The sequence below is a fragment of the Lepus europaeus genome, chromosome 13 (assembly GCF_033115175.1).
Source record: "Lepus europaeus isolate LE1 chromosome 13, mLepTim1.pri, whole genome shotgun sequence".
NCBI lineage: Eukaryota > Metazoa > Chordata > Mammalia > Lagomorpha > Leporidae > Lepus > Lepus europaeus.
Window position 1 is genome coordinate 89,895,259 of NC_084839.1, and position 27,316 is coordinate 89,922,574.

General features: G+C 49.4%; 2 protein-coding genes across 3 annotated transcripts in view; one reads left to right on the top strand and one right to left on the bottom strand.

The window, feature by feature from the left end:
- Positions 1-2,035: 2,035 nt before the first annotated feature.
- Positions 2,036-7,207, top strand: RPL31 (ribosomal protein L31). Its single transcript, XM_062209961.1, has 5 exons — positions 2,036-2,126; positions 2,489-2,595; positions 5,766-5,891; positions 6,712-6,824; positions 7,088-7,207. Exons 2-5 carry the CDS (start codon positions 2,489-2,491, stop codon positions 7,117-7,119), a joined length of 378 nt encoding a protein of 125 aa, XP_062065945.1. The 5' UTR covers positions 2,036-2,126; the 3' UTR covers positions 7,120-7,207.
- Positions 7,208-7,304: 97 nt separating this feature from the next.
- Positions 7,305-27,316, bottom strand: part of TBC1D8 (TBC1 domain family member 8) — a 123,669-nt gene continuing 103,657 nt past the window's right edge. The window contains exons 12-20 of one of the 2 annotated variants that reach the window (XM_062209959.1): positions 26,411-26,696; positions 25,229-25,358; positions 25,043-25,141; positions 24,424-24,492; positions 19,060-19,300; positions 18,469-18,534; positions 11,056-11,145; positions 10,689-10,786; positions 7,305-8,759 (exon numbers count right to left, since the gene is read on the bottom strand). In XM_062209959.1, the coding sequence (XP_062065943.1) occupies positions 8,298-8,759; positions 10,689-10,786; positions 11,056-11,145; positions 18,469-18,534; positions 19,060-19,300; positions 24,424-24,492; positions 25,043-25,141; positions 25,229-25,358; positions 26,411-26,696 (1,541 nt within the window). In that variant the 3' untranslated portion in view covers positions 7,305-8,297. The remainder of the gene's footprint in view (positions 8,760-10,688; positions 10,787-11,055; positions 11,146-18,468; positions 18,535-19,059; positions 19,301-24,423; positions 24,493-25,042; positions 25,142-25,228; positions 25,359-26,410; positions 26,697-27,316) is intronic. The other variant, XM_062209960.1, reaches the window with a different exon arrangement.

The window sequence follows — 27,316 nt, forward strand, 5'->3', positions numbered from 1 at the left end:
CAGGAAGGCAGTGGAGGATGGCCCAAGTGCTTGGGCCCTGCACTCGCATGGGAGACCAGGAAGAAGCACTTGGCTCCTGGTGGCCATTTTGGGGGTGAACCAATGAAAGGAAGACCTTTCTCTCTGTCTCTCTCTCTGCCTGCCAAAAAAAAAAAAAAAAAGAAAAGAAAAGAAAAGCTATGTGTAATGGATTATTTTTTAGCTTCACTTTATAAACTGAAAAGTTTAGAGAGCTGATTTTTCTGTAAAAGAATTTGCACTTTATTGGACTGTCAGAATCCTTCTAGGTGAAACGAGATTTTTTAATGAAGCCAGCATTTTTGTTGTCCTAGAATTTTCTAGATGAAAGCCATTAAGCAAGGGTGGAGTATGCCACGCTGCTGATTTAATTTAGCTTTGCTCAAGTCTAACACATGTTTAGAATTTGTGTTATAGTTCTCTCAGCCCACATACATGGGAAGTTTAATCCTGCAGCTTTTGATTCATTAAATTCTGCTCATTAAAAAGCTCTTTTGCAGCTCTGTCCTATTTGCAGAAAAACCATGACCTTTTGGTTTGGAAAACTATGAAGTCTTGGCTCATGAGAAGGGATTGAATGTGAAGTCTGAGCCTGCTGAGTGTGAGCTATTGTAAACAATTAAAACGTATCTTCTGCCTCTAACCACAACGCAGATTCCTTAAATCGAGCTTAACTTTTCTGTTTCAACAGAGCGAATCTGCCAACTCATAAGACAGTTCTAAACTATGATACTTTGCATTCTTGTGTAAGTTGTCTGGTGAAATCTGAGCAGTAAAAAATGGTTTCAGTTTGTCTCTTCAGTCTGTATAGGTGGGGCCTGCAGGTCTCAGCCATCAAAGTCATAGAAAAACAGATCATTGGGTCCTGCAGAGAAATGGCCTTGGTGGCTTCTCAGACGGACTCACAGGAATGTCATACTGTAGTCACACAGTTATTATACTGACGCCTTTGTAAATTACAATTCCCTTTTTTAATATCTCATGTTTTATTTTAAGCATGAACTTTTCTAAAGGAAGCTTGCCTAATTAACCATTGTTATTTTATTCTCAAATCTGCACAACTTCGCCAGCTGGAGTTTGCTCTTTTGTTTGGCTCCTTGAACATTGCCTGGAAGAAATCAGCTTTCAGATTTTCTCTTAGAAACTACAAGAGCAGGGCCCATTTTTATTTTATTTTATTTTTTTGTCTGCCCCAAAGCATGGAATCAATTACCCTTCATGGAGACCTGATTCTTTTAGATTAAAGAAAAAAAAAGAAAAAAAAAGTAAAGCATTAGAGATTAAAATAAATTTTTTTTTAAGCAGTCTAGATTATAATTCAAAAAAAAAATTTTTTTTAAGCAGTAGAGATTGAAATCCAGATGCCCAGAGTGAGGGTGAGAACCGTGTTGGGTAAAGGTGCTCTTCTACTGCTGTCACTGGGCCTTTCTGGAGCTGGAAACATACAGTCAGGCACCGCGTACCCGTGTTCCAGGCAACCACCGACCACAGCTACAACGGTGCACGCCACACAGCCTAGTCATAGCCTACGCCAGCGAGGGTTGTGTGTTGACACAGTGGCAAAGCACCAACACGTCTCCCGGAACCTAGCCCGTCCTCACGCGTCTTGTCACCGGGCTTGGTGTGAAGTCATGCGCGTTGATTTACCCAGTGTAACACACATTGTACAGCCCGCTGCTTTTCCAATGCGATTGTCTGTCACTCTCTCCCAAGCTGGCATTTCACATACAGTCATTTACGAACTGCAGGTTTTCATTTCAAAGACTCTGGGTTTCTGAGGCCAGCAGCAACGAATGAGTGCGTGAGAAAAACACAAGAGCCTCTTCGCCCCCTGGCCCTGCTCCCACCCCGCTGCAGGCCCGGGTTTGGACGCCCTCCGAAGACTCCGACAACAGACGCAAATCCCCTCCGTGCTCCCCAACCGAGAAGAGGAGCAGCTCGCCCCTCCCCTTGGCGCGCTCCCTTGACGTCACCTCTCCGCGCCTCCGCCCCTTCTCCACTCGGCCCCGCCTCCTGCCGCCGGGCGACCCGGAAGTTGTTCTTGCAGCCGGGGCTTTCTCTCTCCCACAATCCCTCGCGCTCTTCCTTTCCAGCTTGGGCCCTCCAAGGTGAGTATGGGCGGCTGTCTCCCAGCCTTGAGAATCTGGGTCCATCCTTCCCGGGGATTGTGCTGACCGGGACGGTAGGGTCCTTCCTGACCCTGCGGTGGGCTCCGCGTTCCGGAAAGATGAGAATCCGCGCTGAGTTTTAAGGGTTCCCCGGCGACTGGGAGGGCGAGTGGCCGGAGTTAGGGAACCTGAGACCCTACGGGTTTCCGGGTCTGGAGCCTATGCGGGGCGCGGATGTACTCGTCGCAGAATGGCCGCGTGGCCTTGCCTGGGCTGCAGGGGCCCGGCGCGGCAGCGCGAGGCCGATCCCGGGAGGGTGGCTTTCCCCTGGGCTTGTCCGAGCTCCTTGTGGCTTCGTTTAGATGGCTCCCGCGAAGAAGGGCGGCGAGAAGAAGAAAGGCCGTTCTGCCATCAACGAGGTGGTGACCCGCGAGTACACCATCAACATCCACAAGCGCATCCATGGCGTGTGAGTAGCGCCGCGGTGGGCCGGGGGTCTGGATCGGGGTCCGTGTTGGGTGGGCGCCGCGGGGCTGCAGGGGTAGCGCTGCGAGGTCGGTGAGGGGAGCCGTGCGGTGGAGCGACCCGAGTTTTGGGAGGAGTCGCTTTGGGGAAACTGGATGGGGACAGAAGTGAGAACTCTATTGCGGCTAGTGCTTCGGTGTTCGCATGGAGCCGGGCGGGGAGAGCCATCTGCAAGGCTTCGGGCTCTCGGGAAATGCACCTGTTGATTAGAAGAGCCCTCTGCGTTGGGATGTGCACCCCTGCGGGGGTGAGAGTGCTGGGACACAGACGAGGACGTGGGAGCAGGCAGTGGGCGTTGTGGGTTCCTGAGGTGCAGGCAGAGCGGGTGATGGCTGTGTGCTGGTCCCTGTTTCTCTGTGGGGTTTAGTGTTAGGATCCTGACTGCTGCTGAGACCAGCTCTCTGTACACTGCTACTCTGTTGTCACGGCAACGTCTTAGCAGTGAAGTAGTTTAAGGTGGCAGTCTCTGGTGCAGAATTTTCTTGGACTTGATTGAGCGAGCTTTAATCCCAGGGCGAGTAATTTTGCCGGGGATTTTAAGTGTGTGGCGGCAGTCACCGGGAGTGGGCCTGGCGTCTCAGCCAAGGTTAGCCCTGTCAGCTGGGGGGCATTGTGCGCACCTTATTTATGGTCTCTGGGTTGGCTTTTGGGCCTAAAATGAGGGCGAGGGTGTGTGAAAGTTGCTTGTGAGTAACCCCCTCTTCTTCGCCTTTCCATTTGGGGCACATCAGGCACCGTCCTGAGCTCTGCAGGTTCGGCAGAGAGCCACAGACCCTGCCTTCCCTGGTTACTGAGGATGGGAGCAGAAGTTAAAAAATGCCAACTAGACAGTGGGTGAAAGAAGGGGTGGGTCGCCGATAGTCCAGTGAATGAGCCGGGCCAGTGGATAAGATTTTCAGGCACTTGGTACTTTGTTGGTCCTTGGCCCTCACCTCGTCAGCAGCAACTGACAGTCAATTGCTCCACCCAAAAATGACTTTTTTTTTCTTGTTTGCCTCCCCGAGATCCTGCAGTCGTGTTTGTCTTCCCACTTCACTTGCTGTTCCTCAGTCTCTCCGTATCCCTCTGTTGTGCTCTAGGACTGGGTCCTGTCCTTCCTTTTCTGGCTGTACTTGGTGTTAGCAACCACTCCTGGGCTTCAGCTACCCAACTGCCATTTGATATCTTTTTTTTAAGTGTTGGTGTTGATTTATTTGAAAGGCTGAGTTGCAGACAAAAGGAGACACAGATAGGTCTTCCATCTGCCAGCTGATTCCCTGAATGGCCGCAATGGCCAGAGCTGGGCCCATGCAGGTGCAGAGACCCACGCTCTTGGGCCATTCTCCACTGTCCTCTCAGGCCATCAGCAGGGAGATGGATCAGAGGTGGAGGAGCTGGGACTCAAACTGGCACCCATGTGGAATGCCTACGCCACAGCACCGGCCCTGTTGTTGATTTTTTAATTTGAGGCAGCAGGAAAGGGCTCTCATCTGCTGGGTTCACTCTGAGATGCTGCCAGGGCCAAAAGCTGGGAGCCAGGAACTTAGTCCAGGTCTCCAAATTGGGTGGCCCAAACTCAATTTCTTGAGCCAGGATTCCTGCCTCGCAGGGTCTGCACTAGCAGGGAACTGAACCCAGGCATTCCTGTAGGGAATAGAGGGGACCTAACAGTAGGGCTGAGGCTCCCCCCACTTGGTATTTTGCTGGCATCCAGGTGTGCTGTCGTCGTCATCCCTTTCCCCCCAGCTCTTTCTCATGGCAGTGGTGGTAGTAGCAGCTCCCTGTTCCTGGTTCCCTGGCCCTTCCTCAACTATGGTCTATTCTCAGGTCTCTCACCACGATCCTGATCCCTTATGAGCTGGGCCACCTATTTGCTCTAAGGCAAATGCCCGTTAAATGTTAAGTGCAAATCCATGCAGGTACCTGTTTTAGAACAGCTGTTCTGAGTTTTTAGTTTACCCCATGCCTGGAGGCTGCCTCCATTACCTTCAGGGCCTGTGCCTAGTGTTACCTTGGCCATTTGACTGAAGCTGGTGCTCCCCTTCCCAAATGCTTTTTCATTGGTTTGTCTGTTATCGAGATTTATTTAATTATGTATTTGAAAGGGAGACTTAGAGGGAAATCTGCTGGTTCATTCCCCAAATGGCTACAACAGCTTGGGCTGGGCCAGGACAAAGCCAGGATCAGGGTCTCCCAGGTGGGTGGCAGGGTCAGGTGTTTGGGCTATCTTCCACTGCTTCCCCAGGTTCACTAGCAGGGAGCTGGGTCAGAAGTGAAGCAGCTGGAGTGCTCTAGGGTGCTGCTGGTGTAGCGCACCGCAGCACAGCACCAGCCCCCGGCTTATCTCTGGTGTGCCTGATGGGTCACAGGCTGAGTGAAGCGCTGGGGATTCTGTCTGTTATGCTAGTCTTTCTGGCACCTCGGATTCATAGATGGGTTGGTATTCATAGAGTTGAGGAACCATTTCATAGTCTTAACCAAAACCATAAGATTTAAATGATTTTCCTTATCTTGAAAAGAGTTACTATCACCTGAATCGAGGTTTTGGGTGTACATAAGTTAACAGACGTAACATGTTCCCGTGACGTTGCCTGGCATGTACAGAGAGTTTACGATTGTTTTTGAAAGTCAGACTTAGGGAGAGAGATCTTCCATCTGTTGGTTTACTCCCCAAATGGCTGCAGCAGACATGGCTGAGCCAGGAGCCTCATCCGGGTCTCCCATGTGGGTGCAGAGGCCCAAGGCCCTGGTTCATGTTCTGCTTTTTTCCCAGGTGTATTGGCAGGGAGCTGGCTCAGAAGAGGAGCAGCTGGAACAAAAAGCATAGCCCATACAGGATGCTGTTGCTGCAGACGGCAGTTTAACCCATCTACACTACAGCATCAGCCCCTGCCTTCCTGTGTTTTCAGAAGAAATTTACATGCTGCTCTTTAGACCAAGTTAATAGAATTGAACGATCAGTTCTTAAAGACATGTGACACCATCAAACTGCATACTCAATAGCTTTGTCTCAAGTATTAAACACCAGCTGCTGGACATTAACACTGGTGGAAAAAATGTTTTCTGCCTAGTTTGAGGTTTATCTTGTGGAAATGAGACACTGTTACTCATGTACTTATGTTTTGAACATAACAGGGGCTTCAAGAAGCGTGCCCCTCGGGCACTCAAAGAGATCCGGAAGTTTGCCATGAAGGAGATGGGGACTCCGGATGTGCGCATTGATACCAGGCTCAACAAAGCCGTCTGGGCCAAAGGAATAAGGTACTGAATTACGTGTTCATAGTTGACCTGTTTCAGTGACACCAGCTTATCAAGTTCACATAATTTGTTTTTAGTACCACATGCATTAACTAAAGTACTCAAGATGTGGTATTTGCAGGGAAGCTTTTGAGCATGACATTGACCCCAGTAAAGAACCCAGCAGTAGGAGGGACAGGGAAGAACAGGCACTTAAGTGGTGGGAGCAAGGGGGTGGTTGTGCTGTGAGGACATCACAGGATACCAGCTGGGGAAGACGACTAAAGCCGTGCTGATGGTGCAGACAGGGAGCCTCTGAACTGCCTACACTGCCTGCATCCAGGTGTCTAGCCTTCGCTGGTTCATCTGAGAAGACCAAGAGAGCCCTGAGACCCAGCTACCTGGCCCTTAGGAACGTGGCAGGGGACTAGCCAATAGAGCGCTCCAGTGCCTTCTTTGAAACAAGACTGGTAGTGAAAGGACACACAGCCAAGTCACATTGCTGAGAGGTTGAATGGAATAGTTTGAGACAGGGTGTATGTAGTATGACATTTATTTAACAGAAGATTCCCCAAATGAGTGGTGGAGGCAGATACCAATCCATTTGGACCCACATTTGGGCTTAGGATGCCTTGGTTGGTTATCCGTGGTGGCTGCTTTAACCTGTCTCAACAGGCCGGTCTTGTGCTGGTAGCATTTTGTATCCACTGGGGGTATGGTTTTCCAGGGAAATGGTAAGTGGCCCCTTGGTCAGGCTGCAACAAAGGACAGAGCATCAGAAAGCAAGGATGGGCTGTGTGAAGACAGCTGTTTACATTAGCCATTGGTTGTGTCTTTTTGCTAGGAATGTCCCATACCGCATCCGTGTGAGGTTGTCCAGAAAACGTAATGAGGATGAAGATTCCCCAAACAAGCTCTACACTTTGGTTACCTACGTGCCTGTCACCACTTTCAAAAGTAAGTTTTACTCCATCCCACAAAAGCTGTTTGTAGGACAAGAAGTGTTTATGTTTAGCCCTTTTAGTTAGCACAGCTATTCAGATACCTACTGTGCACCTGTAATGCCTGGTAACTTTGCGGTAGGGACACAGGCATTAGTCATTCCTTTCTTTAATGCTGGTATGGGAAAATGACCAATGCAAAGCTGGTCTAGTAAGATCACAGAAAATGGTTTTGAGTGTCACATGTTGACTGGCTGTCCCTTTTTTTTTCCTCCCCAGATCTACAGACAGTCAATGTGGACGAGAACTGATTAAAGTTGTAAAATTGCCTTCGTGTTCTGGTTTTCCTTTTGTAGCTGCTACATAATGTGCATGTGTGTCCTACCTAAAGCAGTACCCGATTATGGGATCACTTGGAAAAATCTCCTGAACAAGGATCCCTTCCCCTCCCCTCCTCTAGAGCTTAATTATTTGGACAGGGAGGATCTAGCAGGATTGAGATGGAAAGAATGATTCAGTCTAAGGGTTTTTTTCTAGAGCCATTAGCCTCTCCACATTTTAATAAGCTATAGTATAATCGATAGAACCTTAGATTTAATGCAATAAACAGCAGTATGATCTTTGATCTGCCTAGGGCTGAATGAAGTGTACTTGCCTTCTAAGGTGACTGGGTTAACCAGGTTATACTTAACAGCTCATGTTTTAGCAGTTTGTAGTAACAATGAGTTGGCTAAAAATGTCTTACCCATGGAGCTGAGCTGCAGAGGTCTGGGTTAAGATTATAAAAATCAGATCAATTCAGCATTTAATCAGGATGTCACAGGAACTGTATTGCAGCAATGCAGAATACCACTGACAGGACCTGCTGCTCTGAAGGCCCTAATGGTGATGGTGCACACCTACCTGTGTTCTATCTCCAGCTTGCCCATTCAGTGCCATAGTCCACACCTTAAGACAGTAAGCAAGAGGTTGAAAGACCATCAATACAAAAAAAAAATCTTATTAAAAAACTTGGAGGCCAACATGGAAAGCATGGTTCGTACATTTTTTGAAGGACATACAAAGTGATAACAACCAAATATATTAAAATGGTTTCAATTACCAGCATTGAAACAAAATTAGTGCAAAAAAGCCAAATACAATTGCACAGATAAGTGGCTCTCATCTTAAAAGTGAATCTCATTCTGGACCTCCCAATCTCTTAAATCAAAAATGAGAGCCTGGGGTTTTCCGTCTTGGTTGCTGGGACTAGTCTGACTCCTGGGTTCCATCAGAATAAAGTCACACTGGTAACCAGGAGAAGTGCCCATTTCAGCCACTCTCGTCAGGGAACGGAGTCACGGCGTCCAGGAAGCTGACAGTTGTCAGGTTGCTTATCCACACCCAGCCTGTGGGACAGTGGGTTTCTGCACTGACAACCCAAGGGCCGGGCTGTGGTCTAGGCTTTGGTACAGCAGGCTCCAGTGTACTCCATGAAGGGACTGTCTTGCTACAGGTTACTCAGCTTGAATTCAGGCTGTGATTGGTGGCTCATTTCAAAAGCTTTTAGACTGTACTGATTGATCTTGGCATTTTCAAGTTTGGATTTAATGTCCAATGGCTTTTCAAAAAAGTTCACCAGTGACTGTTCTGTCAGAAGTGAGGCTAAGATGTGCTCAAGGGAGACAGTCCAGTCCCCTTCTGAGGCCTCGGGAAATGCCCTGGAGTCCTGGGGGTTCTTCCTGGCGTCCATGTCGGCAAACACAGAGTCCTTCTCGGGAGAGGCAGCCCCGGCTCGCAGCTCCTCCCCACTCTCCTGGGAGCAGCTCCCTGAGCTGCTGCTTCTCTGGCCCACTTCCCCAATCTGCAGCAGCAGCGTGGTGACTGTGGCGATGGCTTGGTAGAGATTGTTTTCTTCTGGGTCTTCATGGAACATACTGTATAAAGTCTTACAGAACTGGATAAATTCTCTCTGGAATTAAAAACAAAAGTTATGTAGCAACTTAGATGGATTTTTTTTAAGTCTGAGAAGACTAGTATGTAGAAAGAAGCAGGAGGTATCTGCCTTTATTTAGGAAATACTGCAGGCAGTTTCAGCACACCCCTGTCTATACTGGACCTTTAGAAATGTAGGCACAAAATGTTGGAAATCTTTACTTAGTATAGAGTTGGTCTTCTGTATCTAAAGTTAATTGAAAATCAATCTTAGTGGAGAATGAGAATGGGAGAGGGAAGATATGAGAAGAATCACGTTGTACTTACAAAATCTGTACTCATTAAATATAAGGTTTCTTTGTGTGTGTACATGTGAAGAAATGTGTCCACAGCCCGTCCAATAGGACAGTACCCTCAACCCAGTAAGTCAGCTTGTAGAAGTGTCTTCCAAGAAGCCAGAATCCCACAAGGGTTTTAAGGTTGCTTGATCAGACAGTCAGGGAAAACATCAAGCTATATAAGATTATGGCAAACATAAAATAGGAAGCTGCCTTGTTTTCCCAAGTACACACTCCTACTAAAGATGAGAATCCGTGTAACCTGAGGCGATGCTTCAGGGGGCTGTAGCTACACATCTACTCTAGGGGTAGAAAGATGGTGCAGTTACTGAGTATTTGTAAGCATCTGATTTTTTAGGTAAAGGAATGCAAGATGTTGGTGTGGCCCATTGTTGTTGGAAATAGACTGAGAGATTACTACTGCTGAAGGGTACCAGGGATCATCAGGGTACTAAGGGCTCGTGACTACACAGGCTTCTCCGAGTGAGGGTGCCAGGGCTGAGTGCAGGCTGTGTGCAGAGGAACGGGGTGTCGGCAGCAGCATTTAGCAAGTTAATAAGGAGTTTGATTCCAGGCAGTGGCATGAGATGATGAAGCACAGTACAAACCTAAAGGCCAGGCATGTGTCAGTGACCTGTCGACATTGCCCCAAAGTCAGAACTGGAGAGGAACATTCCCCGACTTCAAACTTGAAACCATAAAAAAAAATTTCCATCTAGGTGATGAAATTTGGCCAACTTTATCACGTCTTTAACAAACAGAATGAAAATCTGAAAGCATTTCTCAACTGTAGAATGAAATACTACTCCCATAGGAGAGATGTTTTGCAATCAAGGTGTGGGACTGGGTTTGCCCACCAGGTTAAGCTACCACTTGAGTGCATTCAATATCAGCCCCAGTTCAAGGTCAGCTGTGCTTCAGACCCAGCACCCTACTCATGTGCCTGACAGGCAGTCACAGTGGCCCACTGCCACCCTTGCAAGAGGCCTGAGTAGGGTTCCTGGCTTCTAGGTTCAGCTTGACCCTGCCTGGGCTGTTGGAACCATTTGTGGCGTAAACCAGCGGATGGGTGATCTGTGTGTCTGCCTTTCAAGTAGATGAATCGGAAAACAATGAAAGGAACGGGGAACAGTATATGCTCAATTCCACTTGGGGGCTCAAAAGTGCACAGCATCAGAATGATCTGTATAAGGAGTGTATGTAACTTGACGTGTGCTCTTCTCAAACACTGAAAAGAACCCTTTGTAAATTAACAAAGCACCACCATTCAGATGGCACTTGGGTGGCACAGAGGTTCTAGAGACATCGGAACCTCTGATGAGTTCACTCACTTAAGGGAAGGATACTAAATCCACAGTGGCCCCAAACGCCTGTCACCCTCAGAGGACCTGGATGAACTTGCTATGAAACCTCTTCAAGGATACTACATGGGTAGAGCCTTCTGGTACCAAGGGCTTTGAGTATCTGGGTCATCTGAATTGATGGAGTTACATATCCCCCAGTTGATTATCACAATGTACTCAGCTGCATGCAGGATGGCATTGTGGTGAAGGGGCCCAGAGTCTGGGCTTAGGAGGGCAAGGGGCTCCAGGGTGAATTAGCCAATCGCACTGAAGGAAGGCCCATACCTGGCTCATTTTGGGCAGCTCCTTCTCAGTTTTATCCTTTTCTTTGGCTAAATCTTTAATCATCTGCTTCAGCTGTTTCTGATAGTCCGCTGCATCACCTTGAGACAAAGATAAACAAGAGTGTTGAAGTTCACTGAAAGCAGGGAGGAGGAAGGGAGGGGATTCCATGCATCAGAGACATTGGGTGGGCTGCAGTGGCTGGGGCCTACGAGAGGGAGAGGAAGGCACTTGACCACGCTCCCACCTGGAGTGTTCACAAGGCAGCAGGCTCAACGACCGGGGGTGGGGTGGGGTGGGGTGGGGGGCAGCCTCTGCCCCACTGCAGGGGTGTGCCCGGGAGGAGACAGCAGGGAGAAGTGGTACTTGCCATTGGATTTCCCAAAAACCAGGGGTCTCGATGTTGACAGCAGCGGGTTCTTTAATGGTGACTGGCTGTCTCGGTCATTCTCAGTGAGTGCTTAAAAACAGACAGATTTAAATTAAAATTTTCTAACCCAGACTAACAGAAGCCTAGCGTTTCAGACAGGAAAGATCTGAAGGCCACCAGAGCATCCCAGGGCCTAGAAACAGGAAAACTAAGGCCTCACGTGCCAGCTCCTTTCCCCAGAGGCATGCGAGCCCCATCCTAGTTCACAACACAGACCCGCGGAAGGACTCTGCTCTTGTGGACCTGCCAGAGTCTCCTTTTGTAAAATTAACTGTACTGACACAACAAACTATAAATACACTAACTCTGGCAATTATTTTCAACTTTCCAAATTATTTCTAAACTTAGAACATAGTTCTTACTTTTTTTTTTTTTTTTTGAGAAAAGCTTTATTGAATTCCAAGCAGTATCACAGATTTCTTGAACCTTACCAAGAACTATCAGAACCCTCATACATTGGTGGAAATGTGAAACTGTTCAGCTGCTTTGCAGATAATCAGGCAATTCCTCAAAAAGCTATACACTGGGTTTACCATTTGACCTAGAAATCCCATGCTAGGGGCTGCCGCCTGCAGTGCCAGCATCCCACATGGGTGCCAGTTCAAGTCCCAACTGCTCCACTTCCGATCCAGCTCTCTGCTGTGGCCTAGGAAAGTCCTTGGGCCCCTGCACCCATGTGGGAGACCTGGAGGAAGCTCCTAGCTCCAGCTGTTGCAGCCATTTGGGTAGTAAACCAGTGGATGGAAGACCTCTCTGCCTCTCTCATCTGTCTGTAACTCTTAAAAAAATAAAAATAAAAACCCACACTGTAGGTGTCTACCCAAGAAAATCTGTTCACAACAGGCATTTGGCCTAGCCATGAAGAAATCCATGTCCCATAAACCACAGTACCTGGAGTTGATAACCCACTCCTGACTCAGCTTTTTACTAAAGCAGATCCTGGAAGGCAACAGGTAAGGCCCCAAGTGATTGAGTTCTTGTCACCCATGTGGGATGCCTGGATAGAGTTCCCCGATTCCTTGCTGGCATTTGGGGAGCGAACCAGTGGATGAGAGCTCTTGTTTCTCAAATTTTAAGGACACCATGAAAAAATACATGTGGGTTCGCAGAAAAACTTGTCCACAAACATTCCTAACAGCATTGTTCCTAATAACCAACAAACCCAGTGGATGAACAAGCTATGGCACACTCCAACAGGATAGTAAACCATAAAAAGGAAGCAAGCAAGCTTCCTATCACACGGATGCATCCTGAAGACCTGCTAGGTGAAAGAAGTCAACACAGAGTGGCTCATAGGGTATCGACTCCAGAATGACAGGTGGCCTGGGCTGGGGGATCAGCGTTGGGGCAATAAAGCCTGCAATGCTCCATCCTGTGGATGCGGGTTCGTGTCCTGTCTTCTCCACTTCCAGTCCAGCTCCCTCCTAATGGTCGGGAAAAGCACAGGAGGACGGCCCAAGTGTTTGGGCCCCTGACATCCACATGGAGACCCTGATGAAGCTCCTGGCCTGGCCCTGGCCCAGCCCTGGTTGTTGCAGCCATCTGGGGAGTGAGCCAGCAGCTACAAAGTCTCCCTCTGTAATTCTAATTTTGAAATAAATCTTTTTAAATAATATAAAATCCACAGTGCTGCCTACATGACTCTGAATGTACAAGGAACACTGACCAGTGCATTTTAAAGGGGTGACTTACATGGTTTGTGAATTATAGCCCCAAAAAATTGTTAGGAATAAGCCATTCATTGAAAATACATCCAATGCAAAATTCAGTTGTGATTCATCAAGTTTCCACAAGGTGGCACTACAGCTTGGCTAAACTACTTTCTCCTGGGGACCTAGGTACACAGGTTTTAGTACTGGGGGATGGGGGACTTAGGAGGTGTTTACATCTTCTAATATTTAGGGTTTTTCTAATATTTAGGTTTTTTCCTAATATTTAGCACTTTTTCTCCAACTCTACCCAAAACAAATTTATGCGGTGGCACACATGAGAATCCACTAGAGAAATTACTGATGAGGAAAAACACAAATCCTGAGTGGTACCCAGGGCAATCAGGATAGAAATACATCAGCTTGGTGCACCAACACAGAAACTGCGTGCACAAGTCACTCAAAATGCCCCCATAACCGATACCCACAAATCTGATGGGGGAGTAGATCAGCCATGGCTAACTGAGACAGTGAGTGGGTGTTGGCCAGGTATGAACCATGACCAGCACGGTGCCTGCAGAGCCAGCCAGCCCCAGCCCCCATGCAGAGCTGCCCCACCTCGGTGTGACTGCTCACTGGAGGGGCTGTGCCTTACTGGAAGAACTCTGTTACCCACCTATGATCAAAACACAGGATACATCAGGCAAGCAGTATTACATTAAAATACTATCTGTACATATTCTTGAAATCCAGACATTTATAAACAATGACCTGAATTTTACATTCTCGTATGCAGTTCATGATTTGAGACTATAAATGCATTCAGAGGCATTTTCTGTTCAAGCCTCCATTGTGTCTCAAAGTGCGGCACAAAGGGTTTACGTCTGGTTATCGCAAACTCCCCCTCTCGGGACGTGGTGCTCAGTGTCACCACTTCAACAGATCCCACCAGCAGGTTAAGTTGCTATGGATCCACAGACCATGAGTTAGTATGCAGCGTTTGCAATTTCTGTGTGTCATTACCTCTGTTGTCTTCATCACTTTTTCTAATTTATTTATTTGACAGAGGGGAAGGGACAAAGAGAGACATCCAGAAGTCTTCCACCTGCTGGTTCACTACCCAGATGGCTACAATGGCCAGGGCTGGGCCAGGCCAAAGCCAGGGGCTTCACTGAGGTCTCCCACATGGGTGGCAGGGACCCAAGTCCTTGGGCCATCTTCTGCTGCTTTCCCAGGCACATAAGCAGTGCACTAGCTCCGAAGCTGAGCAGCTGGTACTCGAACCAGTGCCCATACAAGACACTGTCATCATAGGTAGCGGCTTTACCTGCCATGCCACAATGCCGCCCCCATATCTTCATCACTTTAACGTGATGCCTGTGGAGGGAGGCAGCCTAGTTCACTGGAAGTGCCTGTCTCCAGTAGAGAAATACAGGCACTGCGTTGAACATTGTGGCCTTCAGATGCATTTGAAGACTCTACAGTCCTCAAAATGCCATTCACCTTGTTCACCTCTTGCAAAAACAACGCACTGCCCTCTTCCCAGCCCTCCACAGTGATAAGGATCAACCGAATCATAGCAGCAAGGACCTGCATCTGGATTCCTCCGGAGTTCAGGTACAGCCAAGTCTTTCATGGGAAAACCAAGGGAGGCATGGGACTTGCTTCTCGGCTGTCTACCGTGAGAAACGTGAGACAGAACCACCGCTGGAGGCACTGGTCAGGGATCCAGTTTTTTATGGTTTCTTGGCATTTTGGATAATATCAGGGTTCTTCTTCAGCCTTTCACGGAAATAAAGTTCATTCTTTTAACTTCACAGAAAACTTTTTAAGTCAGTTTATCTTCTATACTTTGTATTTTTCAAAATCCTTAGTGGCACTTTTCAGCTCAAGATAATCCAAAGCTTTGGACTTTTAAATGCTAATTCTTCGAAAGAGACTGTCACTGTTGGGGAGGAAGCATGCGCAGGAGAAGATGGAAGCCGAAGGCGTGCCCCTCCACTTGATGGACAGCCCTTTCCAGGCACTGCCTAGCATCTGAATGGCTCAGCTGCCCCCCCACCCCCCAACTTCAACAAGCTCCTCCCTTTCCTTCAGGGACAAATCTAACACTGTTCGTCCAGGCAACACTTTCCCATAGTGACTATCTCCAAGTAACAAAGCTTCCCCTCATTTGCACAGACATTGCTGTAGCCATCTATAATTATGCTAAGACTCAAATCCTAACACTGGTAAACATCACTAATGAAGCACTTGTAACCTCTTTTCCCAAGCTGAAGTTTTGTTTTGAATGCTTCATCATTATATATTAATCTAACTTCCAGTGTTCATTCAGGTTCGGCATTTTAAGTCTTTTTAAGCCGGTCATTATCCTTCATCAGACTGCAGGTTGGAATCCAGATCTTTCCTTTTAATTCAACTTCTTGACAACACCCTTGGCACAGCAGGTACACTGGGTTACACTGAGGCCTCAGGAGGCAACCTGTGCATCTTCACAAGACACTGCAGCAGCTCCAGTTTTACGGGATTCAACATGAAGAACGCCACTCAAAGTGGACCCAGACCAGCAGGCGATCCTTTTTGGAGAGCTGCCCTGCACGCCTGCACGTCCCGTAGTCCCTGGCCCTCAGCATTTCCAGCAGGAACTGTGACATGAGGCATCACAACAGCCCCGCTGAGTACACACACACACACACACACAGCCTCTGGCCATCCCGTGTGAGAGTGTGTGTTCTTTGGCCATATCCAATATCATTCTCTTCTGATGGGGGAAAAAAATGCTCTTCCTGAAGTTGTGTTCTAGAAGTCAATCAGTATAATTAACTGAGCAAAACGATGCTACCTGTAGATCTGTCAACCTCACCCAACACTCTTGATTTCATCATCCAGACACTCCCCCTCTGTCAGCTCACACGGCGTGACATTCTCCTCTGCTGGACAGTGTCGCATTCCCCTTGGAGCCAGAAAGGTGAGCCCCCCCGGAACTGTGTGCGAGGCCTCCGGCTCAGAGACCTCTGTAACCAAGCTCATAAAGGAGCTTTGTAGCCCACACCGCTCTGGCAGACTGCCAAGCTCTCTGCTCCAGTGGGCGTTTCTGGCAAGGTGCACGTGCGCTACTGGGTCCCGATGCCGGCTCCATAGGCAAGCGGGCTTTTGTTTCCATTTTTATTTTTTAAAGATTTATCTGTTTATTTGAAAGGCAGAGTTAGAGAGAAATGGAGAGAGAGAGAGATCTTCAATCCGCTGGTTCACTCCCCAAATGGTCACAATGGCCAGGGCTGGGTCAGGCTGAAGCCAGGAGCTTTTTCCAGGTCTCCCACATGGGTGCAGGGGCCCAAGCACTTGGGCCATCTTCTGCTGCTTTCCCAGTCACATTAGCAGGGAGCAGGATGGGAAGTGGAGCTGCTGAGTCTTGAATCAGTGTTTATATGGAATGTCACTGTTGCCGGCCACATCTTAACTCACTGTGCCACAATGCTGGCCTCTGTCCCACCTTTTAAAAGTTATTATGAAAAGTGAATGTTGGAACTGGTGCTGTGGCATAGTGGGTAAAGTCATCACCTGCTCCACTTCCACTCTCTCTCCCTCTTTAACTCTGCCTTTCAGATGAAATTTTTTAAGAAGTAAATGTTTACTGGGGCTGGCCCTGTGGTGTAGCGGATAAAGCTGCTGCCTGCAGTGCCAGCATCCCATATGGGCGCAGGTTCGTGTCCCAGCTGCTCCTCTTCCGATCCAGCTCTCTGCTATAGCCTGGGAAAGCAGTAGAATATGGCCCAAGTCCTTGGGCCCCTGCACCATGTGGGAGACCTGGAAGAAGCTCCTGGCTCCTGGCTTCTGATCAGCATAGCTCCAGCCATTGCAGCCATTTGGGGAGTGAACCAATTGATGGAAGATCTTTCTCTCTCTGTCTCTCCTTCTCTGTAACTCTGCCTTTCAAATAAAAATAAATAAATAAAACCTTTTTTAAAAAAGTAAATGTTTACTAAAATTAAATGGATTGAGTCTTCATGGCCTGAGGAAACTGATATTCTTCAATAGAGATTTTAGATTATCAGCATCAAAAATTCAAATATTAAACATATATAAAATCTTAGTTTTTACTTAAAAATCTAAACTTTGTGTTATATACTACAATCATTTTTGGTTTTGAAAACCTGATTTTCTGAATCCATGAAGGCCTACAAATGCTTTTGATACACAGAATGCAATTAAATTGCTCATAGAAATCAACCTGCCAGGGCCAACTTTGTGGTGTAACGAGCAAAGCCATCGCCTGTGACACCGGCATCCCATGTGGCTACCGGTTCACGTCCCAGGTGCTCCACTTCAATCTAGCTCCCTGCTAATGGCCTGGGAAAGCAGAAGACGGCCCAAGTGATTGGGCCCCTGTACCCATGTGGGAGACCCAGATTAAGCTCCTGGCCTCGGCCCCCTGGCCCAGCACTGGCCATTGCAGCCATCTGGGGAGTGAACCAGTGGAGAGAAGATCTCTGTGTCTCTCTCCCACTCTAATTCTGACTTTCAAAATAAATAAAGCTTTAAGAAAAAAAAAAAAAACCGCAATTTGAAAACAAATAAGTAATTCACCTTGAAGCCAGATGAAAAATGTTTAACATAATTCAAGACAGGAAATTTAAGTATGTCAAGGTAGAAATTCTATCGGTAGCATCTTGTACAACTTTTAATTTTGAAACAATTTTAGTTTTATAGAAAAGTTTAAGAATCAAAAAATCAATCGTGTTCTTTTTAGAGTACCAGGTACACTTTTCAATGCTAATGCTGAGGATAAAAGAACAATGTATGCAAGTCTTATATGTTAGTAGTAAAATATCTGTGAAAAAGAGGGCAAGTTAAATTAAAAAAAAATACCACTCATAGGAAATTCACATAAAAGGCAGAGACTGGCGCTGGTGCCAGTGTGTGCTAAAGTACTGGTAGGTCCTCAGGTAGGTCAAGGAGAGGGCCGTGTGTGGCCAGGACAGAACGTTCTCTGGGGATGACAGACCCTCGGTGTCCTGTGCTGATCCAGGAAGCCCACAAACAATGCCCGTGTGCCTGTTCCACTTCTGTGCATGCCTACAAGAGTCGCCAAAGCCACCAGGACCTCCAGACCCTGGCGGCCTGCTCCAGCCCGGCTTCATGGCCCAGGCAAGGTCCTCCAGCCTGGCGTCACGGCCCAGGCTCTGGACGCCTCTGGGATTTCTGATTCCTCTCAGTTCTAAAGATCCAGGGAACACATTAAGGTTTCCTTGTTCTTGTTCCTGCTCATGCCAAGCCTGACTTCACAGGTTTCACAACAGCTTCCTTTGTAGTTACCACCACTTAAGTCTGAAAGAATGGAACGGCCCCTCTAAAATACCAGCCCTAAGTAGCTAGCCCTGTGTAACCAGTGTCTGGCTCCCCAGCACGTCCCCCAGGCCAGCGTCACTCACTGCAACCCCCAGACCCAGCGAGTCAGCAATCCGGGCAGGAACCTGCTGTGGCAAGCCCTCTGGGGCACCTGCAGGACTCCACATGTGAGAATCCCTACCCCTGGCCAAGCAGGACCCTATTGAGAATCTGCTGTCCAAAACCCCCAACCACAGACACCTGCTGCCTTGAGTCCAAATGGAACTGAAAAAGAGAAGAAGTGCGGTGTTGTGCACAGAGCTGGTGTGTGTCGGGCAGAGCGCACAGCCTGGTGGTTCTAGGTGGACTTTCTTACCTGGAGGAATATGGAGCCTATATAACAGCTTAATTTTCTCATTCATTTCCCCGTTATACATAACATCTGCAAACAAACAAACAGATTGAGTGGACGCAGATGGCTCAGGTCCCTTTGTCATGATGTGCCATCACTGGGGGACACAGAACTCTATGCTGTCACTACTTGCCACCCAACCCCCCACTCCAGACATGCATCGTGCGAAAAAGAAAATCGATAAAGGTGTTGGCTGATGACTGAGCCACAAGGTAACCTCACGAATGCCCTCTGGCCCCATAGCTTTTTTGCAAGATTTTAATTTTAGGCACCAAACTAGGGATGTGGCTCCCAACCAGCCACTGCCACACCTTGGTGGTGTCAGGAACCCAGTCAAGGGCCTTGTATATTGGCAGCCTGGTCACTTCCCAGGCACTGGGGCAAGCATTGGAGTGGTCCCAAGAGGAGCTTGCAGAGTAAAATCTACAAACAACAAATCGAGTCAGGCCTGTGGCAAGGTCATTTCACTGAGTGCCCACTCCCGTGATCCCCTCTGCCTTCTGTCCAGTCACCCCCCCAACATCCAGTCACTGCCATGAAGGCCAGCGGTCCTACCTAGACAGCCCACAAATGCTTTGAACTCGATGAGCTGGTCCACGTTGTCATCCAGCAGCCTGAACGTCCTTTCGGCGAGGATCTCCGTGTGGGCCCCGCAGGTCCACGGCGAGACCAGCTGGAAGAGGTGTGCAAACTGCCGGGCGTCGATGCGGTACTGCTCCACGTAGGGCCTGCTGGGGTCATGGCGCAGGGCCACAGGCCTGGGCTGCTCCCAGTAACACCTCATCATGTGTTCTCTCTTAGCACAAGACAGGGAGAGAGGCGTGAGACGGCGGTGCCTGGGGGTCCGCAGCCCAGGCCAGCATGGCCCCCTCTCCTGGGCTGCCTCAGCTCACAGATCCCTGCCTATTGAATGAGCTGTCTTGTGACACAAACAGATAAGTGTTAGCTGACTCAATGTCTCACCACTGTCGCCAGACACGTAGACGGGTCCCCTTAGCTCCCTACCATGGACCTTCTTTTACATTTTTGGTTTAATTAAGGTTTTATTTTCTTATTGTAGTAAAATACTATTTTTACTCAGATATACCTACACTTAAAATCGTATTGTTTGAAACAAAAAGGACAAGTCGGCAGGACACAGAAGGCGCCTGCGACACTGCTCACCTGTGGGGAGGGAAACGGGTGGCAGGAGCCCAGAGCTGGAGCGAGATGTTTTACTGCATTTGTTTATGCTTCTGACAGTTGAAACCTTAGTACATGAATAATTTCAAAAATCAGAAGAAAAAACAAAGGCGCGTTGAAGTCTTAGGAACAGGATGAAAACTACAGCACCGGTGGTGCCCTAACAGGGGACAGGGCGGCCTCTTCAGAGTGCATCACTGATATCATATGAAATCTCCTCTTTGGACGTCTCAACTCACAAAGGCCCACGGTGGTTCTCAATGAGTGCAGGGTTCTTTACAATTTCCATGTCCTCCTCTGTCTCCAAGGCTGGGACAGAAACAGGCGCAGATGCTATAGCATGCAAGCTAAAATGGCCACTTAGGATCTTACTATCATAGTCACTGCAGCCACATTCTTTAAACAGTCACTGAAGAATCATAAAAATAACACACGAAATCTTGTGTGTGAAGCAAAGGTCAGACAAATTCCATTTCTAAAAAACCAAGCTGGGGCCGGCACTGTGGCACAGTGGGTAAAGCTGCCACCTGCAGTGCCAGCCTCCCATATGGGTGCCAATTCAAGTCCAAGCTGCTCCATTTCTGATCCAGCTCTCTGCTATGGCCTGGGAAAGCAGTGGAAGATGGCCCAAGTCCCACATGGGAGGCCCAGAAGAAGCTCCTGGCTTCGGATCGGTGCAGTTCCGGCCGTTGTGGCCAACTGGGAAGCAAACCAGCAGATGGAAGACCTCTCTCTCGCTCTCTCTCCCTGCCTCTCTTTCTCTCTGTGTAACTCTTTCAAATAAATAAATAAATCTTAAAAAAAAAAAAAAGACACAGTCAATTTCTACGTGCATGTGTGTATAATCACACTAGAGGCCACTACAGTGCTGTCCAAAGAAAACGGTTATCAAGTAATAGCCAAGGATAGTACACAACAAATCCACACAGAACCCCTCAGGAAAGCAAACCCATATTAAAAAAAAAAATCAATGTTAACAGGTGATCTAAAGAAGTATAAACTTAGGAAATGGCACTCAACCTCATTAATGAGTAAATAAATTTAAGTTCAAATGAACCTAATTTCCTGCCAGATTTTAAAGGCCCACAATTATCAAATGCTGAGTGGGAATGACGTGTGTGGAGATGAGCTCTCTTACACATCACCTCAGTAAAATTGTCATTTGGAAAGTCAAAAATATTTCAGCAGTACAGAAATGTATGTTGTACCACCCCATGTCCCAGCAGCTCCACCTTCAAGGGACCCATTCTACAGGAACAGCAGCACTGGCGACCAGATAAATACAAGAGGTGCTTATAAAATAGCAAAAACTGAGGCCGGCGCTGCGGCTCACTTGGCTAATCCTCTGCCTGTAGCGCCGGCACCCGGGTTCTAGTCCCGCTTGGGGTGCTGGATTCTCTCCCAGTTGCTCCTCTTGCAGTCCAGCTCCCTGCTGTGGCCCAGGAAGGCAGTGCAGGATGGCCCAAGTGCTTGGGCCTTGCACCTGCATGGGAGACCAGGAGGAAGCACCTGGCTCCTGGCTTCGGGTCAGTGCAGCGCACTGGCCGTGGCAGCCATTTTGGGGGGTGAACCAACGGAAGGAAGACCTTTCTCTGTCTCTCTCTCTCACTGTCTAACTCTGCCTGTCAAAAAAATAAAAAATAAAATAGCGAAAACTAGGGCGGGCAGTGCGGTGCAGTTGGCTAAGCCACTGCCATTAGGGAAACCTGCATCCCATATCCAGAGTGCTGGGTTCAAGTCCAGCTCCCTACAAATGTGCCAAGGAAACAGCAGATAATGGCTCAGGTACTTGAGTTCCCATTACCCACTTAAGTTCCTGGCTCCCTGGCTGTTGCGGCCATTTGGGGAATGGAACCAGCAAGGCGGAGAACCTCTATTTCTCCTTCTGTCACTCTTTCAAATAAAGAAATAAATTTTAAAAATAAAATGGCAAAATGAGACACAAACGCCCCTCAGTAGGGAAATGGTTCAGTCAACTGTGGTTCAGCCCTGCAATGGAATTGTGCATTCGTTACAGAATGAGAGAAGATCCGTAGATACTCATCTAGAAAGAAGTGTACAACGGCAGGCCACTGTGCACGGTATGGTCACACGTCCACGTGTGTGTGCACCTACTGCACGTGTGTAGCTACAGAAATACACGACAACCAGGTTAGATATGCACCACACCGTTAGGCATGACCTGCTCAAGACTACATCATGGCGGAACCAAGGAGCGATGCTTTCATTTCCTGCTAAGAAGTTTTCTTTAATGGTGAAAGTAGGTATCATTTTGTGTTTCAGTTAGACTTTGTAAACCAAAGTCTTCCTCAAAACACAGGAGATAGTCAAATACCATTAAAGAAACCAGATGACCCGAGGGCACAACGACCCAGCAATGGTGGATGTGTTCAGCTGATGGCTACCGAGGCTGTGTCTGAAGAACACAGAGATGCTGTTTAGGGCCTTGACCGTCTCCACGAGTGGCTTACAACTGCAGGTCTCTATCAACATCCTTCACGTCCCACTTGGGTGTGACTAGTGAGGCCATTCTCAACGTGAGAGAAAAGGAGACATCCCAACTCCGCATTCATGAGAGCTAAGGCTGGCTCTCAACCAAAGGACTTCTATAGGAGTCGCGTCTGAGCCAATGGTTGCTCGTTGCTATACAGAGTGGTTGTGCCCAGGCGTGCCGGGCTGGGCAGAGCCTGGTAGGCTTTTATGAAGCAGTGCAAGGGTTATTCCCGTGAGGCCCTTTCTCTCCAGAAGGTGGAATTCCAACTGCAGAGATGAGAGGTGTGTGCAGAATGTAACTACGGCACATTATACCCCATAGGACTTAGGCAAGTTCTCCCGTATCACCACGTGCACACTCGAACTATCAAAGAGGGATCTCGGGTGGGGCACAAGGCCAACCCTGGGCCTGCAGGGAGGCCAGGGGCAGGAGGATCCTCATGGGGATGTCTCAGGTCATAGGAGGGAACCAGACACCTTGGTCAGGGTGGTTTTTGTTTTGTTTGTTTGTTTGTTTGTTTTGTTTTTGACAGGCAGAGTTACAGTAAGAGAGAGACAGAGAGAAAGGTCTTCCTTCCATTGGTTCACCCCCAAAATGGCCGCTATGGCCGGCACTGCACCGATCCGAAGCCAGGAGCCAGGTGCTTCCTCCTGGTCTCCCATGCGGGTGCAGGGCCCAAGCACTTGGGCCATCCTCCACTGCCTTCCCGGCCCACAGCAGACAGCTGGACTGGAAGAGGAGCTACTGGAATCCGGCGCCCCAACTGGGACTAGAACCCAGGGTACCGGTGCCACAGGCGGAGGATTAGCCTATTGAGCTGCGGCGCCGGCCCAGGGTGCAGTTTTGACTTGCTCTTCCCTTGGAAGTGCATTTTGGAGATTAGCTCATACTTTTATAGGTTTTAGTTTCTACTTGTAGTTAGCCCTACATAAACAAGAAACTTAGAGGGGTAATTACAAGGACGAAAACAGATTTCACTAAGCACCAGCCACACTCCTCATCTCTAATGGGAAAGATGAGGAGGAGTCCCTGTCGGCTGGCTTCTCAATGCTCTTTCCTATCAAAGATAAACAACGTGAGTGGTGCATAATGCAATTTTTATTTAAGTCATCCTGTCAATCACATCAGTTCAGGTTTGTGTTGTCTCCTATTCTCTCCAATTCAGAAGTTACCCCTAAGACAAACAAAAGTCTTTTTCAGCTTCAATTGGGAAAAAAAACAAACTTGAGCCAACTTTATGTTTCTGACATCCCCTGTTTTTCCTCCTTGAAAGCCCAGGAGAGGTCATGGGGCTTGGACACCAGGCAACCTTTGCCCTTGTACTTTGCCTTCGTGCCACAAAGGAAGCCATCAAACTGGCAAACAGGAGGTGCTTACGAGACGGGGTGGAGGGGTGGGGGGCTGCTGGTTCTCACCACACATCCTGCTCATTAGAAATGAGAACTTCCAGGAACTAACTCACTAACTCTCCCTCTGCCAGGGTAGCAACGACGCATCCCTGGGTCTCTGTCTTCCTCTCTCATTTTCATTTACTGTTTCAGGCAGACAGTTTCTAGCAAGATGCCTGATGATATAATTTGCAGAGTGATTTAAGTTACAAAACATAGGACTCCACCTAAATATCTCAACATTAGAAATCTAGGACTACCTGAAACACTACTGATAAGATTATAATGCCAGTCAAAAATAGTTAAGACTGTGTGGTAACATGTCAAAACGCTGACAATAGTTACACCAAGGGAAACCAGGCCAAACAAGCATCAGTCTCTGTAGATAGCTATTGTCAGGTGGGCTCACAGTGAATTAAAAAGTACATCAGATGTGGATTCCAACAAGCACCAGTGCTTCATCCACTCTGGACCAGGAACCAGAGCCTTGCTTATCAGGGCCGAGCAGAACAAGCAAGAACGGACCCCGGCACCAAAGCTCTCACCCCAGTGCGGCTCCTGCAGTGCCAGGGTGGCAGGGGTAGCACCTGGGCCCTCCCTCCCAGAAGCTACACTGGGAGCTGGCTTCCAGGGAAGACCACCACCATCCGAGAGCTCTGATGGGATGGAGGGGAGACGCTTCTGGGTGGAAACAAGTCAGCGAGGATACCAGAGCGGCAGGTGGGGCACCCCAGCCCCTGCTGCTGTAGAACAGACGTGGGGTAAGCCCTCCGGGCAGCCGCACACTCCACCCCCACCGTGGGCTCAGGCCTGGTTCCGGGCCTGGAACTCCCTCTCCTTCCCAGAGCCACTTACCTTGAATAAGTCATAGAGCTGCTCTAGGTCTTCGGGAAGAATCGAGACTTCTGGGATGACAACGCGGAGCTTAAGCAGAGCAGAAAGAGTGAGGGAGCAACTCTAAGGCTGCACACTTGGGGGATCAGGGTAGGGCGAGGCTCCCCCTCCTAGTGGGGGACACGAGGAGGGGCCCAGGCCGGCTTCCCTTTAGCAATGGCTCCTGTTCCTTTCAGATACCGAGATGCTCCACAGCACCTTTCTCAGGTGTCTCTCCTCCCCTCTTTCCAAGTCACCTCCCGTGAACAAACACGGAAGCTCTAACGGGAGCCACCTGGCTGGCAGAGACAGAGCTCAGGCAGCTGCGGGCCACCTGCACGAGGCACTGCACAACCCTCGTCTCAATCCTATACGGTGGCCAAGAACAGCCCAATCTTACAACCAGGGAAGCGAAGGCTCGCAGTCAACTCCAGAAGCCAGTGCCGTTTCTGCACAATGTCACCCTCTATTACGTTAATCCAGTGCCCAAAGAAACAAAAACCAACAAAGAAGACCTGACACACCTACGTCACGTGAGCTAAAGGGACCCGCGCTCCAGGGCCAGCTCCCAAGTCCCAGGGGCACCCCGCTCACCACTCACCACGTTCTGCTTCGTGGTGTCCTCGTGGCCTTGCAGGACCCTGATCCTATGTTTGCACCGCAGGTGCTCGATCTGCTCCACAGACTGGTCTCCAAATTTCTGCGGGGAGACACGGAACGGCTCAGTGAAGTGGGAGCCCTCTCTCCTTGGCCACCCCCCAGCCACACTTCCCAGGGGGTCGGTTACCTCATAGGAGTCCCGGAGGAGGTCGGCAATGTCAGTCACGGGGTAGGGCTCCTGGTCATCAGAGAAAAAGGCGTGGTGGCTGCCAACCAGGGCACCAGGGCTGTCCTCATTCTTGATGTGATCTAGAAACCTGAGCACAGCCCCAGTTAAAAGCCCAGGCCGAGGGGCCAGTGCTGTGCTATAGTGGGTAAAGCCACTGCCTACAGTGCCGGCATCCCATATGGGTGCCAGTTCGAGTCCCGGCTGCTCCACTTCCAATCCAGGTCTCTGATATGGCCTGGGAAAGCAGAAGAAGATGGCCCAAGTCCTTGGGCCCCTGCACCTGCATGGGAGACCTAGAGGAAGCTCCTAGCTCCAGATTGGTGCAGCTCTGGCCATTGCAGCCATCTGGGGAGTGAACCAATGGATGGAAGACCTCTCTATCTTTGCCTCTCTGTAGCTGTGCCTTCCAAATAAATAAATCTTAAAAAAAAAAAAAAAAAAAAAAACCCTAGGCCAACCCTCAACTGGGCACCACCCAGCACCCGTGAGCTTCATGGGGCACCCGGTGTGCTGGCTCACTGTAAACACCAGCACCTGGGAAGGAGGCAAGGAGTAAAGGGGAGACACCATAAGGCCAGGCCTGGCCAGCCGGGCTCTCCCAGCAGCTTTCTGGGGCCTGAGGTTCCAATGAAATGAATGCAAACTTCTGCACATCTCATTTGAAGCTTCCACAATAGTCTCCAAGGCAGCCGCCTCTTTAGTGTCATTGGACTTGCCCTTGCCTGCCCAAGAGCCAGGTTCTAACGTTCATCCCACCGCCATGTTCCTTTCACTGCAGGGCAGCAGCCCAGGCCCCTCCCAACGTCGGGGGTCCGAAACCTCCTGATGCCCACGTGTCCTGGGGTTTCCAGCCCTGCCAAGGCCACTATGAGTCTAGACAGACTCAAGCCACTTCACTCTTCTTAGAGCACCTGGTCTTCCCGGACTGTTACTCGGTAGAGATGGGTGAAGGAAGGTGCCACCGGTGACAGTGCCACAGGCTCTGGGGAAGCCACAGGGTGGCAAGGAGCAGAGCAGCACGGAAAGCTTCCATGGCGACGGCACCTACTGCTGCTGCCCCCTCCCGCGGTCTCCCCAGGTCCCAGCTGCCACGCACCCCCAATCCCACTTAGCCGCGGGAGCCGGGGGGCCGGAGCGCACCTGCTGAGGACCATCAAGGCCTGGCCGTCATCCCTGCTGCTGCACAGCTCCTCGGCGTTGGCTTCGAGCACGGCCAGCCCCAGCTGGAAGATGGCTTTGATGCCGTCGTAGAAGAAGCAGTCGACGACGTTCACGGCGCTCTCCAGGGGCATGATGTTGAGGAAGAGAGTCAGGAACCAGGAGAGGGAGACGGACGCCAGGGCCGAGAGGTCCTGCATGTGCTCGGCCAGCTCCGGGAGGCGCTCCCTGATGAGCTCCTCAAAGACAGACTGGTCCACCTGCGCCCCTGCAAGAGGGAGGCCACAGAGCTCTGGGTGGGGAGGGACCCGTGGTCTCCAGGGAGAGCCCGAAATCCATCCACCCTGGGGTGCCCACGAGCTGAGGGCAGGAAAGGACCCACACCAGCGCTGGTGTGGCGGGGTAAGCTGGGTCTCTACCACCCACAATGGAGACCCGAATGGAGTTTCTGGCTCCTAGCTTCAGCGTGGAGCAGCCCTGGCCACGGCGGGCATCTGGGAAGTGAATAAGCAGATGGGAGCTCTCGTCTGTCTCTCAACCAAGTTCAGTGCTGACTGTAGAAACCCACCAGGACACAGAACATTTGTGACCCACAAAAACAGCTCCAATTGAAACAGACAGGCCAAATGTTAGCCAGGACGTAGAGCAGCCAACAGTGCCACACACTGTTGGCGGGAGAGGCAGGGATGCGCTACACTGCTCCAGGAAACAGCTCGCTCTCTCGCTCACTCGCTCACTCTCACATTTGCCATCTCCTTCAGATCTCAGGACACCATCTTCCAAAGCTCCTACTTCCCACCTAACTCCCGACTTCCAAGTCGGCTGCTGAACACCGTCCCACATCGCTTCTCTTCTGTGCCTGCCGCCTCCATTTCTCATCTGAATTTC